Raw genomic sequence first — 15,516 nt, forward strand, 5'->3', positions numbered from 1 at the left:
GAATGGATATAGAATCCCAAAACGATTCCCTCTCTAAAACCGCCTGGTTGGGTTTTCCCTTTCCATGTCCAACACTTCCTCAAAATCCTTGTGGGAGGTGAAGACCCTAGAGGGGACTTGTGACGCTTAAATGAAAAAACCTGATCATTAGGTTTTGATGTGGTGTCCCCAATGTTAAAAGTCTCATTGACTGCGGCAATGAGGCCCTGAACCATATCCTTGACCTGGGACTGTGCTGGCCCATACTCAGAACCCTCCTCTGAGTGTGTCTCTGATAATGCCTCGCCTGATTCCGGGGATGAGGACCGGGAGGAGGCAGACTGCCAGAGGAATTCTGGCGGTGAGAAGGAGTGAGAAGGGGACCTGGGTTGGTGGTCCTGTCTAAACCTTTTACGGCCTCTAGAAGGCCAAAAAGGAGGCTCCTTTGGTGCTCCTGTGTCCACTGGAGTCTGAAGTGGCAATCTGTTAAGCACCATTACCAAGGTCTGTGATACCTTGGTAAGGTCAGTGACGGACTTAGATAAGGAAGAGGCCCATCCTGGACACTCCCTGTCTCCCGTGGCGATGGATGGCCCCTGGATGGTAGGCAAGGTGGCTTCCTCCTGCTCCAGGGGTAATGTGGGAGCTCTGACAGGCAAAGCGGGGGGGGACTGCACCTGCTTTCTAGCGTAGGTGACACCGTAGGTCTGCTGTAATCTGAGCAGAGTGGCCAGGACTGACCTGAAGGAAGCCTGACATTGCATTTGGTACATACAAAATATTTGACCAAGGTCACTGAAGCGGTTGAGGAGGAGGAGCGGGACTGCTCTCCCTTGGGCATACTGACAGGTTTTACCTGGTGCTGACCGTCGGGGGTAGAGAGCTTAGTGAGGGAGCAACCTGTAGTGCAGTACTCACTTACCCACGACCTGTGTCCCCGCCGCAGCTGCCGCCCAAAGGCTGATGAGAGAGAGAGCGAGGTGAACAGCCCTGCCGCTACTGCCTAGAAGCCTTATGAAATCCCCGCCTGGAAGTGGTGGGCGGGGCCCTGCTCTGGCCTCCTGGAGCACCAAGATGGTGCTGGTACAGGAAGAGGAAGCCGGGGGGCGGAGCCTGCCGGGAGCCAGAATCTGGCGTCTGCCGTGCTGGGCTCCTGCTGGAGCCCAGGGCCATAACGCTGCCACGGGAGGAGGCTGGAACCGCGCTGCACCACGTGCTTGAAATTAAGTGTTGGCTCTTAAATTAAGTATAGAGCCATGGGCTGCAAGCCTAAGTGCTGATTACAGCGGTAATATTCAGCCAGAGCGGCTGGTGAGCAGATCATACAACACTGCATCCTCTTACCTCCAGTTCACCCCGTAACAGGGGTCGGTTTACCTGCATGAAAAGATTGCTGTCCCAAACCTTTTCTGCACGGCGTCTCTCTCGATCATCAGGCTCTGGTGGGCGACTGATGGGAGACGAAGGTCAGGACCAGGAGCTGCCACCTTAACACGAGTCCTGTGTTAGGGGATAGGGTCCTGCCCGCGGGATTCATGAGGATACGGGGTGGCAGTACACGCCGTACTCATAATCCCAGTGTGGGAATACAGATGTAGCATATCTACTCTGTATCCCTCCATGGTTACCTGAAAAGGAACGACGCACATTGAGGTAGGCATGGGTCTGCGAGAGACCTCTGTCCACCTCCTGCTGACACTAAGCAAAACTGATTGTCCTACAGCCGGTCGGAGGGGTGTATACTGCGGAATCGGAGTTAACTTTTTTCATACATAGTGTCAACCTCCTAGTGACAGCAGCACACACCCACGGTTCCTGTGTTCCCCGATGAGACGAAAGGGGAATTCCCAGTGAAAGGAGATTCATTTTCTCTTCATGTGTCCACCAGTAACAGTTTAAGGACCGCATGTTGCGCTAGAGAGTAGCAGGAGATGTCTTGCATGATGCAAATTGTTACGTTGTTATAAGTAAGAGATTGCTTTCTCCAAGCTACTTCCAGGATAGAGTCCTTGAGAGTGTAGCAGTGAACACAACATGTAATGTTATCTGAGTCCACAGGGCGCAAAGCCCTATGGGCTCTGTCACATTCTATGGCATGGCCAGGAGGATTGTGAGAATGGAAAGAATGTCCGCAGCGGTGAGTGATTCCAAGAGCCCTCAAATTCATAGGTTGTTGCGTCTATTTCTGTTCTCGAGGTTGTCCACACTTTGTTGGAGAAAGAAGTCCTGAGGTTAATGTGGTCGTACTGTTTTTTGCAAGGCTTGTGTGGCAGAAGAGTCAGCAGATTGCTTTTGTCATAGAGTGTCAACTCTGGCTGAGATGGATGAGCGTTCGGTACGAAAAAGTGCAAACTCCTGTTTGCCCTCTAAGACAACCTGGTTAGTGAGTGCTGGGTATGGACTGTAGAAGCAGATGTGGATCTGCCAAGGAAGCTGGTTTGTTGTCATACAGTTGTGGCCAAAAGTATTGACACCCCTGCAATTCTGTAAGATAATACTCAGTTTCTTCCTGAAAATGATTGCAAACACAAATTCTTTAGTATTATTATCTTCATTTAATTTCTTAAATGAAAAAAACACAAAAAGAATTGTCCTAAAGCCAAATTGGATATAATTCCAAACCAAACATAAAAAAGAGGGTGGACAAAAGTATTGGCACTGTTCGAAAAATCATGTAATGCTTCTATAATTTGTGTAATTAACAGCACCTGTAACTTACCTGTGGCACCTAACAGGTGTTGGCAATAACTAAATCACACTTGCAGCCAGTTGACATGGATTAAAGTTGAATCCACCTCTGTCCTGTGTCCTTGTGTGTACCACATTGAGCATGGAGAAAAGAAAGAAGACCAAAGAACTGTCTGAGGACTTGAGAAACCAAATTGTGAGGAAGCATGAGCAATCTCAAGGCTACAAGTCCATCTCCAAAGACCTGAATGTTCCTGTGTCTACCGTGCGCAGTGTTATCAAGAAGTTTAAAGCCCATGGCACTGTGGCTAACCTCCCTAGATGTGGACGGAAAGGAAAAATTGACAAGAGATTTCAACGCAAGATTGTGCTGATGTTGGATAAAGAACCTCGACTAACATCCAAACAAATTCAAGCTGCCCTGCAGTCCGAGGGTACAACAGTGTCAACCCGTACTATCCGTCGGGGTCTGAATGAAAAGGGACTGTATGGTAGGAGACCCAGGAAGACCCGACTTCTTACCCCGAGACATAAAAAAGCCAGGCTGGAGTTTGCCAAAACTTAGCTGAAAAAGCCTAAAACATTTTGGAAGAATGTTCTCTGGTCAGATGAGACAAAAGTAGAGCTTTTTGGGCAAAGGCATCAACATAGAGTTTACAGGAGAAAAAAGAGACATTCAAAGCAAAGAACACGGTGCCTACAGTCAAACATGGCGGAGGTTCCCTGATGTTTTGGGGTTGCTTTGCTGCCTCTGGCACTGGACTGCTTGACCGTGTGCATGGCATTATGAAGTCTGAAGACTACCAACAAATTTTGCAGCATAATGTAGGGCCCAGTGTGAGATAGCTGGGTCTCCCTCAGAGGTCATGGGTCTTCCAGCAGGACAATGACCCAAAACACACTTCAAAAAGCACTAGAAAATGGTTTGAGAGAAAGCACTGGAGACTTCTAAGTTGGCCAGCAATGAGTCCAGACCTGAATCCCATAGAACACCTGTGGAGAGATCTAAAAATGGCAGTTTGGAGAAGGCACCCTTCAAATATCAGGGACCTGGAGCAGTTTGCCAAAGAAGAATGGTCTAAAATTCCAGCAGAGCATTGGAAGAAACTCATTGATGGTTACCAGAAGCGGTTGGTCGCAGTTATTTTGGCTTAAGGTTGTGCAACCAAGTATCAGGCTGAGGATGCCAATACTTTTGTCTGACCCATTTTTGGAGTTTTGTGTGAAATTATCAATGTTTTGCTTTATTCTCTTTTGTGTTTTTTCATTTAAGACAAATTAAATGAAGATAATAATACCAAAGAATTTGTGTTTGCAATCATTTTCAGGAAGAAACTGAGTATTATCTGACAGAATTGCAGGGGTGTCAATACTTTTGGACACAACTGTAGATCGATGAAGTTAGTTCCAGGTGTATTGGAACCAAGACCAGAGTCCCTCAGAAGCTGTTGATTTTGAAAGACGGTGCCATAGAACAACTGGTGCCTAGGTTGTACCCCATTTCTGTCTCCCAATGATAATATTAACTCTGAAGATATAGAGACCATGGGTCCAGATGTAGATGAACACTTATTGCCATGATGAGGATCTAGTTGAGAGGAGTATAGCAATTGCTGATCCCTTGAGGTAATATGAGGATGGCAAACACTCCAAAATGAACCATTGGACCAACCCGGTGATATGGCGCTGCATGAGGGAATAGCTAGATGGGGCTTCTTGTAAGGGTCTGTCTATCATGGACCTTCTGGATTTACGGGAGTATGAGCCCCTGTTGAGTTAAGGGACCCTGGCATGATCCTTGGCCTCTTCTCCCATTGATGTACCCAGGGTCAGAGGTCTGTGAGGAGGGGGAGACAGGCAGCGAGAGGCATCTCAATGCTCTGGAATATGTTTGGAGGCAGGGACCCTACCTCGCCTGGAATGAAGTTCAAGATGGAGGACCCAACGGTGTCAAGCCACGGAGGGGAAGAGGCTGTGCGGACCTGCGAGAGCATTTGCATGCAATCAGAGAAAGAGTGGCATACATCTTGTGGCATCACAGAGCCTGGCATGCTGATCATCATAGAAGATTCCGGCAGGCCTCGCAGTCAGAGGGAAGGCGGCGGTGTCATCGCCTCACCCAAATACGGTGTTGGGCATGGCAGGACAGGATCCAGAGACAACCATTGATCATATGGAGTTGGCGCTTCACCGTTAAGTGGTTCCCTTTCTGTCTGCAAAAGGAAATCTGGTGCTTGCTTTTGGGGGCACATGACGTAAGCTCCAATATCACACTGAGGTGAATGGGCTCTGGAGGATGAGCGTGTCTTTGTTTTTTTGAGGATTTTGCCCATGATTAAGTTGAAAATGCCTGGCTTTTAGTGTGCTAGATGTAGGAGCTTAGGATTATGCATGCTCACTGATCCGTGGCTTGCCACTTTCCGTAACTTGAAAAGTTTACCCAAATAATGAATCGGAAGCTGCGAGTCTCAAGAGATAACTTGCTAGTTAAAAAATCATGGGATTACCAAAGCCTCTGCACTGTTTCAAGCAAGTCAAGCTGAGCAAATAGATTTGTAGGACCCTGGTCCAGCAGCCACATAAGTAGTCCATGGCCATCGACAACCTCCTACATGTTGGCAACCCGGAAAAATGTCATCTTTGCCACGTGACATGCATGATATTATGCCAGGCCTACTAATCAGAAGAAGTACCTGGGATGCCTTCAGGTCAGGTTGCTGGACCAGGGTCCTGCAAATCTTTTTGCCCAACTCTACAAGCAGGCAGTCTTTGTAGTGTTGAGCGGTGAGGAGAGTTTTGTTTTCCATTTAAGGTATTATTTACTGGTGGCTCGATTTTTTTATTTGAAGAATAACCAAGATATCTATAGTTTCACAAAAAACAATAGAGTGTAGTAGTTATAATGGATAGGTTCACTGCCTCTCCAAAACCATTGAATCCCTTTAATATTGTGCTAATGATTGAAAAGAAGATCAGACTTTGTACAAATATTTGTTGGTTTGCTAGTACCTAAGGCCTTGAGCACATGCACTCATGCAATCTAATCTACCCTAAATGTAGCCCAATAATTAACTGGATTTGTTTTATTCTCAGAACCAAGTCACCTACTAATGGATAACATAGAAGGGGATGATTTTGATCAGGAGTTCTCCTTTTTAAGTTTACAGCCGCCTATGTCTCCAGCATTTTCACAAGAGGAACAAGAATTTTTTGAGTGTGGTGAATCAAGCTCATGGACAAAACAGTCACAGAGTTTGTCTGGATATCTTCCCTCTCAGCTGCTTGATATGGGACTTCAGTCTGTGGGAGGACTCAGCAGTAAGTGGTCATGTTGTGGCATTTACTATATGGTCATTATATTCAATATATCTCAATCCAAACATCAATTTTCTGCATTTATAATAGAAAATCATTAATTTCCTCCATTGTCCTAAATCTTAGTTCAGAACCGTTTCTGTCTGTAAGGCAGCTGGCTATACCAGGAGCCCAGTTCCAGGCTGCTGGGTTTGCAGTATGTTATCCCACTCTCGCATCAAAGCTTCACCCCAATCAGAGGTCCAAAAATAGGAACTATCAGGAGGAAATTAACACATGTGCTGTCTCAGCTAGATTAACTGAATACTGTGGTTTCAGTTTAGAAAAAACAACTCCTGAGAGAGAAGGCGGGGGCAGCAGAGAGCAGCCACAGACAGGAGCAAGGGTACCAGACTGCAGGTATAAAGGAATATGCTTCCTATCCTGGTATATGATCTCTCCATCCTGATATATGCACCCTCATCTTTATATATGCACCCACATCCTGGTATATGCACCTACAACTCTAAACCATGTATATACCCCCATCCTTGTATATGCCCCCCATTCTTGTATATGATGAACCCATACTTGTACTGTATATGCTCTCCCAATCCATGTATATGCTCCCCCATCCTTGAATATGATGCCCCCATACTTGTACTGTATATGCTCTCCCAATCCATGTATATATTCCCCCATCCTGGTATATGCCCTTCATCCTGTTATATATGCCCCCATCCTTGGAAATATCACCCCATCATTGTATATGCACCCCCATCCTGCCGGCACCACTGTTCAACACAGAAGAAAAAGAAACACATTACACATTGCTACTCACCTAGTTCCTTCCTTCCTCTCCCCCACCACGTTGTCTTCTGAAGCTAGGAGCTGATTTCAGTGTCCAAGCGACGGGAGGCACATGACGTCACTGCAAATGCGCCCAGTCGTGTGTATACCAACAAAGGCTTTTATACGAAGTATTAAATAAATTTCATTGTGGCCATATCCTTAAGAAGTGGTGTGTCAACTTCGAAACGCATTGATTATAAAACCGCATCACTACAGCTCTCATGTATTCTGGATCCTTTCCATTTTAATCCACCAGCAGTGTGGAAAACTCCACTATTCTCCCCAATCACACCAGTTCTGGTCTGGTGACCCATGGATCTGCAGCAGCTGACTACCTCAAGATTCCGGAAATTGTGTGTACCACACAATAATAATCCATCCGTTGTTATCAGATAAGACTATTGCCCTTGCTTGCTCCCCAGCTTCGGTAGCGCCCTTAGAAATGTATTTACTTAGAAATTGGTGCGGTGTTCAATACTTATTTCACCCGCTGTATCAAAATCTCAGGGAATTCTGCAGACAAACCTTTTTCCGCTCAGAGGTGTCTGCTTGATCAGCGTCGTAGGGCAGCCATGTTTCCTGCTCCAGAGTCAAAGTATGGCATTAACCCTGACATATTTATAAGAAGAAAAAATAATAAATAATGTTAAATTAATGTATAGTTTTATATTAAGTAACATGCTTATAAGTACAACATACAGCAGTTACAATAACATTTTTTTTCACTATTTTAACTAACATTTAGTTTCTCTACTGTAATTTTAGACTGGACAATTCCAAATCTGTCATCAAATGGCAGCACGGCTGAGTGTTCTCTTCAGAAAACTCCTGATCTTTCACCCAATAGTAAGTTCAAATTTCTATTAGAACACTACAGTTTATCGAGTACACCTTCTACAGGAAATACCTTCACAATTTCATCTAGCTTGAAATCCATTCAAGGTATTGAAAGGTTTAGGCGCTAAACAAGAAGCAAGGTGAAAAAGACTTACTGAAAAAAAGAAATGATGCTTCCGTAAACCATTAATTGAGGGATTACGCACTTAGGCAGCCGAGGTATTTTAGGGTTGTGTAGGTTGTTTGTTTATCTTTTTACTGTCATTGGTGGGAATCTCAATAAGGCCTCATTCAGACTTCCGTTTCTCTCGTACATATTCTATCCATGTTTTTCAGATATATAACATATACCCAATACAATCTATGGAGCTATTCAAATGTCAGGTGGTTTTTGTAGACCGTTTGTTTTAAAAAAAAATCACAGAGTCATGTCTGTTTTTGATTCAGGCACCGATCAAAATTACCCAGCTGAAGGCTCGGCACTTCAAAGCAGCATTCAGGCAGAGGATAGTCATGCCTGTTGTGAGCTCGGTCATGCGTGGTACTGATTGAGTCTGCCAATGCTTTAAAGTGCCGTGCCTTTAGCTGACAAGCCCTGTGATATACTTTCTAATGATCAGCACATCATAGGGCTTGTCGACTGTTCATCCGGCACTTCAAAGCAGCATCTAAGCAGAGAGGAGAATGAAGCCTGATCTGTGCATGCGTACGCAGACTGCTGTCACTCACCGAGACATAGCCCCGCCCCCATCAGTGACGTGCCCTGTTTGGTTTGTCCTATTCCGATCCCCAGATCGGAAGTAGCAGAGCCAAAATCAAGACAGAAAGATATATGACCCACAGAGAGATCAGCTTACAGGAGCAGGGCAGGTAATAAAAGTATATTAGAAAAGTGTTAGTTAGGAAGCGGTAGGACAAATGAAAGGGGGTTATATTAGTAGTGGAAAACCTCTTTAAAGGTCTTACCAAACTGTAATACACTTGGTGCATGAGACTTAAAAATACAAATAAGGTTATTATTTAGTGGTTCAGAATAAAGGGCATTTTTAAACTGACTGATAAATGCCATATTATCATGTAAAGTGTCTTACAGGGGTTGTCCCCGAACAAAGTACATTTTAATTAATAGATCTTGAAATCAGTGGCATAACTAGAGTCCAATGGATAACGGTGTTAAAAAACTTTTTCCACATACAAGGAATGGAGAGGTCTGTAATTTTTATCCTAGGTACACTTCAACTGTGAGACAGAATCTAATAATAAAAACAGAAAATCACATTGTATGATATTTAAATATTTCATGGAGTAAAATGCAATTTAAATAAGTATTTAATCACCTACCAATGAGCAGGAAAGATGTATATCTTTGTACTGTGTTAGCCAGTAGATAGAAGAATATTCAGAATTGAGAGTCCTCAGTGGTTGATACCTTTTAACGGCTAACTGAAAAGATGGTAACACATTGCAAGCTTTCCAGACTAGATGAAGAGGCATGAGTAGTCTCGAAAGCTTGCAGTTCGTTACCATCTTTTCAGTTAGCCATTAAAAGGTATCAGTCACTGAGGATTCTCAATTCCAAATATTTTTCTACCAGTGAGCAAGAATTGTGGCTCTCAAAGACAGACTTGTTAGTTTTTCTTTAAGAAGCCCTCTTACTCTGCACTCATTACTTGTATTAATTGCACCTGTTTGAACTTGTTACCTGTATAAAAGACAACTGTCCACACTCTCAGGCAATCACACTCCAACCTCTCCACCATGGCCAAGACCAAAGAGCTATCTAAGGGAACCAGGGACAACATTGTAGACCTGCCCAAGACTGGGATGAGCTAAAATAGAATGATACTGAAATTGAACTTTTTGGTATCAACGCAACTCGCCGTGTTTGGAGGAAGAAGAAGGATGAGTACAACCCCAATTACACTGTCCTAACCATGACTCACGGTGGGGGAAACATCATACTTTGGGGGTGCTTTTCTGCAAAGGGGACAGGACGACTGCACCGTATTGAAGGGATTATGGATGGGGTCATGTATCTCAATATTTTGGCCAACAACCGCCTTCCCACAGTAAGAGCATTGAAGACTGGTCATGACTGGGTCTTCCAGCATGACAATGACCCAAAACACACAGCCAGGGCAACTAAGGAGTGGCTCCATAAAAAGCATTTCAAGGTCCTGGAGGGTCTAGCCAGTGTGCGGACATGAACTCAATGGAAAATATTTGGAGGAGCTGAAACTCAATGTTGTCTCCAACAGCCCCGAAACTTGCAAGATCTGTAAAAGATCTGTATGGAGGAGTGGGCCAAAATCCCTGCTGCAGTGTGTGCAAACTTGGTCAAGAACTTACAGGAAACATCTGACCTCTGTGATTGCAAACAAAGGTTTCTGTGTCAAATATTAAGTTCTGTTTTTCTATTGTATCAAATACTTATTTCAATCAATAAAATGCAAAATAATTATGTACAAATCATGCAATGTGATTTTCTGGGTTTTTTTTATATTCTGTCTCACAGTTTAAGTGTAACTATGATCAAAGTCAGCAGAGTATCAAATAGTTATTTTCACAACTGTATGTCTCATATTTTGGGCCCTTTCCTGGTATATGTTCCCCATTCTACCGCTGTTGTTTAAAGGGAATCTGTCACCCTTTTTTTGGAGTATGAGCTGCCGGCATTGACATCAGGGGCTTATCTACAGAATTCTGTAATGAACGCTGTAGATAAGCCCCTGATGTCAATGCCGGCAGCTCATACTCCAAAAAAGGGTGACAGATTCCCTTTAAAGCATAGAAAAAAATAAATAAATGATTCTACTCACCTTTTCTCTGCTCACCTCTTCTGAAGGTGTCCACGGCGTCCTCTTCTGAAGCCAGCTGCTGACTTCAGTGCACAAGTGACAGGAGTGCATGACGTCACTGCCTTGCACTCACAGTCACATGCACGCCGGCAGCATGTATTACAGGCAGCGCACGGACCCCTGCCTTGCAATACACTTCAGGTGAATGTGCTTCCAAGGATGTATAATCAGTTGAAGTTTGCGCTGACATCGGTGGGTCCCTCACCCGCAGGGGCGCGACCTCTGTGACCACGATTGTTATGCCCTTGCTTGGAATAAAACTAATTTCCAAAATTACTAACCTAATAAAGCATGCATCTTAGCGCTTCCAGAGTGCTCCTGTATTATTTTTTTTTTGTAATATGACAGGTGAGACTGATGACCAGGGCCGTCTCCTCTGTGTCCGTGAATACAGGACTAATTAACTTCTGCTGTTTCCAGTTAAATGTTTAACCTTGTCTTAGGATGTGCAGAAGTTCAACACAGCACAAGCAGCGCAAAGAAGTGATTGTTTGCCCATTTCCCATTGTTTCAGTTCATTTGTATTGTTTTTCTTACAGACCCAGAGGCAGGAAATTCAGACATGTCGGCATGGTTAAACATGTTTGCAGATCTTGACCCGCTCGCAAGCCTTGGTGCCAGCAGCCACTCAGACAATGAACTTGTCAGTGCGTGACAGGAGACTGGATGAAGTGTGACGTGAAAGCATCATTGTTGTGGAGCCTTGAACTCTAATATAAGAGAATATTTTTTGAACCCTGCAGGAGATTCACAAAAAACTTAAATTGCTTTTAATGACCTTCCCATCCATTCCCAGCTGATCGGTATTCTAGTTTGGAGGTATTATTTGACAGGGGGTATTGACATTCATGCAGTATTACTAGACATGAGCGTCACAGAAATGCTTTCAAGGAGCAGTCCGCATCATTGTCAGCATTTCTCACAGTTGTAGAATTGACATTCGTAGTCATCACTTATTCTACTTGTAACAAAATGTTTATGTCATGACATTATAGCTAAATTATAAGAATGTAGATAGGAATTCTTGGAAGAGCAAAAATAAAAAAAAGAAAACAAAGTCTTGAAATTAATGTGTTCCAATGTACATGAATATCCAATATAGCAAGTGTTGGTTTTATAGTTACTATATTTAACAGCATAGAATTAAGAGTGGCATAATATCAAAGGCATTGGAAAGAAAAGTGGTGCAGTTAGCCATGGCAGCCATTCTGATTGCCTCTTTGTTTTCATGGTTACATAGTAGGGTTGAAAGAGGACACATGTTCGACAGGTTCATTTGAGGGATGGGAAAGGGTAAAGGGAATAGGGAACAGGTACAATCATAACATATGGTCAAGTTTACTTTAAAATAACTCATTATCCCTCCTGATCCCGAGTGTCTATCAATTGGATCAACATTCAGAACACGAATTTTATACATTAACATAAGTATTTGTTACTTAATTTCTTTCTCATAAATCAATAATACAAATGACGTTAAAGGGAACCTGTCACATTGTAATTGCAATGCGATCCGTGGACAGATATTACAGAGAAGGAGAGCAGAACGATATACTATATATAGATTTGTGGGAAAAGCTTCAGTATAACTTGTAATCTAGTCCTTGAAATCCTTAGTGTTTGTATGTGTACGAGTCCAGTGGGCGGTCCTACTCAGTGACTGACAGTTATCTCTGCATGTGTAGTCATACAGTGATCATTGACTGGTCTCATATGCATATAAGCACCAGAAATTTAAAGGGAACCTGTCACCAGAGAAAATGCTATTACCGTATACATATGGGGTTAATCTGCAGATTAATAGTGTTATTAACTTGCCCTGTGCTCCGGGCTGTCACAAAATGGCGGCAGAGCCCACGCACCACCAAACACCTTGTTGTACCAGCCTGGGGTCCACAGCCATCACCCGACTACTGCCTCTTCCAGAAGCTTCAGGCAGCAACGACCCTGTGACCCCTCTTCATCGCAGCTGGTAAGCTCCACCACAGCTACAATTTGAATTATAAGACGCACCCCCATTTTCCCCAAAAAATTTTGGGAAGAAAGAGCATCTTATAATCCGAAAAGTATGGTAATTTTCTCCCAGCAGCGTTCGGCTAAGTGCGGGCTCCAGGCAGGTTAATAATGCTGATAACCTGTAGATTGACCATATCTTCAGGTTAATAGTGTTTTTTCTAGTGACAGGTTCACTTTAAATGGATAAAATGCAAGGTTTGCTGAAACTTTTCCCTCTCAAAAATGTACACCGCATTCCAATTTATTGTGAACATGCTATTTTTCTCTGATTTCCTTAAATGGTTGATGCAAGTGAATCCAGAATAATGCTCAAATAATTAACCATTAGAGTATAAATTAAATTTTATTGGACAAGCCTCTCAATGATAACAATATTTTTTCAAAAGTAAAAAAACTTCAAAATGCACTGTTCCTGTCACGATATGTGATGACCCAATGGTGGGGGGGAAGGGGTAGGTTCAAGAAGGACGGCAGAGACAGTAGCTCCCAGGCAGGAGTCCTTACAAGACTGGTCCCAACTGACTACTTCCCTGGACCGCCAATCTATGACTGGGTTGTGTTTCTTCAGCCAGGCAAGACCTAGGACGATGAACGTTGGCATACCCTCCAAGACGTAGCATGACAGGGACTCTTAATGAAGAGTCCCTATACGCAAGTTAATATCTACAACTTGGGGCATTCTCCCATGGCTGAGAGGACAGAGTCAATTTCCTGAACACTGATGGGTCTCGCCAGCATCCTACCCATCAGACCATAGGTCAGAACAAGGCGAGAATCCACCAAATTGACCCCAGCTACACTATCCACAAGCACCGGTGCAGTCTCCGTAACCCCGCCATCCACCACTTCAGCAGGAATTAGAGATGAAAAGATGGAGGAAATATACACACCCTGGTAGCCTCCTTCCACATGACCAGGGGGACCCGGCTTTTGAGATGATGTACATACTTTAGCGCGAGGTGGGCAGACATTGATGTAATGACCCGTAAGTCCACAGTAGTAACATGTCCACATACAAAACCGCAGGCAACCCTGTTTGAGAAGAGACTCCTCACATCTGCATAGGTTCGTCCATCTGCACCGGTGTGTCCTCCTCCCTAGAAAGAACAGGGAGTATATTTGGTGTATGTCTCTCCCTGAGGCATCTATCGACCCGGAATGCAAGGGCCATTGAGGCTTCCAATGACCCAGGAGTAATGTACTGCACCAGAGTAACCTGTAGACTAGGGGACAGACCCTGACAAAAATGACTTCTAAGAGCAGCGTCATTCCACTGCGTGTCAGTAGCCCATCTCCTAAACGCCAAGCAGTACTTCTCAGCCTGCCTGCCCTCTTGCTTGATCTTAGAGTCTAGACTCAGCCAGGCAGACGCCATCAGGATCCCCATACACTAGCGCCAATGCCGCAAAAAAACTCGTCCACTGACCGCAAAGATGGTGAATCGGTCAGCAGGGAGAAGGCCCAGGATTGGGGATCACCCTTGAGCAGGGAGACTATAATCCCCACACGCTGTCCTTCTCTCCCTGAAGATTGAGGGCGGAGCCTGAAATATAACTTACAGGCCTCCTTAAAAAAACAAATGTATCTGTCCCTCCAGAGAACCTGTCAGGGAGAGATATCTTGGGTTCCGGTTGAGCCTGTACATGAGCCAAGACCCAGAACCCCACCAACTGCTGAAGCTGCTGCACCACCTGACACCGCAGCTCCTTAACCTTATCAGTGAGGGCCTGGATCAGCTGAGCAAAAGCATGTACTTGGGCCATCGGTTCACTGGATAAAAGTAACGGTCGGTGATAATGTCACGATATCTGACAGCCCAACGGGGGGACTCGGTCGGCGGATGGCACGACACACACGCAACAGGATGGTAAAGGGGTGAGGAAGGCCCTACCGATTGAGAAATGGTCACCTCCTGCTCAAACCTGAGCCTGACCCTGCACTCCCCTAACGCCACTTTGATGTCTCCTTTTTTCTGTAACTTTGGGTTTCATCCTCAATTTTCTTCGGGGCAGGTAGAAGCTTCGGCCTGCCCAAGTATGGATTCTGTGGTAGAGAGAATGCAGCAGATTTGGGACCTCGTAGTGGATAAGTTGTCCCACTCTCAGGAACAGGCCCAACGGTTTTCCAACCAGCATAGGACCATTGGTCCCCGGTTTAAAGTGGGTGATATGGTTTGGTTGTCCTCAAAAAATATTCCTATGAAGGTTGCGTCTCCAAAACTCAAGCTAAGGTTCATTGGACCTTATAAGATTTTGGAACTCCTTAACCCCGCTTCTTTCTGTTTGACTATTCCAGTTACGTTTAAGATTCATAACGTTTTTCATAAATCTTTGTTGAAAAGGTTTGTGGAGCCAGTAGTTCCCATGGCGGCGCCCCCTGACCCTGTATTGGTTAAGGGTAATTTGGAGTATGAGGTAGAGAAGATATTGGATTCTCGTCTGGCTAGACGGAGACTCCAGTACTTGGTCAAGTGGAAAGGTTATGGCCAGGAGGATAATTCTTGGGTCTCTGCTTCTGACATTCATGCCGAGATATTGGTTCATGATTTTCACCGGGTCCATCCTGATCGGCCTGGTGGCGTAGATGAGGGTTTCAGTGACCCCTCCTCAAGGGGGTGGTTACTGTTGTGAATTCTCTTGATCTGACTTCTGAGTCGGGGCTCCCTCTGGTGGTTACTGCGGGTAGTGGAGCTGGCCGGGTTGATAGAAGTCTGCCACCTGACGATGATGATTGGGGTTACTGACTGGGAGGATATAAGTGAGCAGGCTTCCCTCAGTTGCTGCTGGTGATTAGTTTCTTCCTGTGCATTTTGAGGTCTGCTGTCTCCTGCCTGATCCTGCATTTTTCAGTTAAGTTGTTCATTTGCTAATCCTTTGCATCTGATCTTGTTTTGCCTCTTTCTGCTTTGCTGTGAGGGTTCAGCGTGCTTTACCCCGCTCCAAATGTTACAGCTTGTGTCAGTTTGTTCAGTTCCCTGTTATATTAGTCTCTT

The 15,516-nt window shown here is 44.6% G+C and overlaps 1 protein-coding gene across 3 annotated transcripts in view; it reads left to right on the top strand.

Annotated features, from left to right (window-relative positions):
- The window catches only part of ICA1L (islet cell autoantigen 1 like), a 91,366-nt gene extending 79,801 nt beyond the window's left edge, over positions 1-11,565 (top strand). For 2 of the 3 annotated variants that reach the window (XM_073551505.1, XM_073551506.1), the window contains 3 exons: positions 5,761-5,985; positions 7,579-7,659; positions 11,048-11,565. In XM_073551505.1, the coding sequence (XP_073407606.1) occupies positions 5,761-5,985; positions 7,579-7,659; positions 11,048-11,163 (422 nt within the window). In that variant the 3' untranslated portion in view covers positions 11,164-11,565. The remainder of the gene's footprint in view (positions 1-5,760; positions 5,986-7,578; positions 7,660-11,047) is intronic. The other variant, XM_073551507.1, reaches the window with a different exon arrangement.
- Positions 11,566-15,516: the final 3,951 nt, after the last annotated feature.

Source organism: Dendrobates tinctorius, unplaced genomic scaffold (genome assembly GCF_039654945.1).
Source record: "Dendrobates tinctorius isolate UK_male_01 unplaced genomic scaffold, ASM3965494v1 ptg000177l, whole genome shotgun sequence".
In the NCBI taxonomy this organism is placed as follows: Eukaryota; Metazoa; Chordata; class Amphibia; order Anura; family Dendrobatidae; genus Dendrobates; species Dendrobates tinctorius.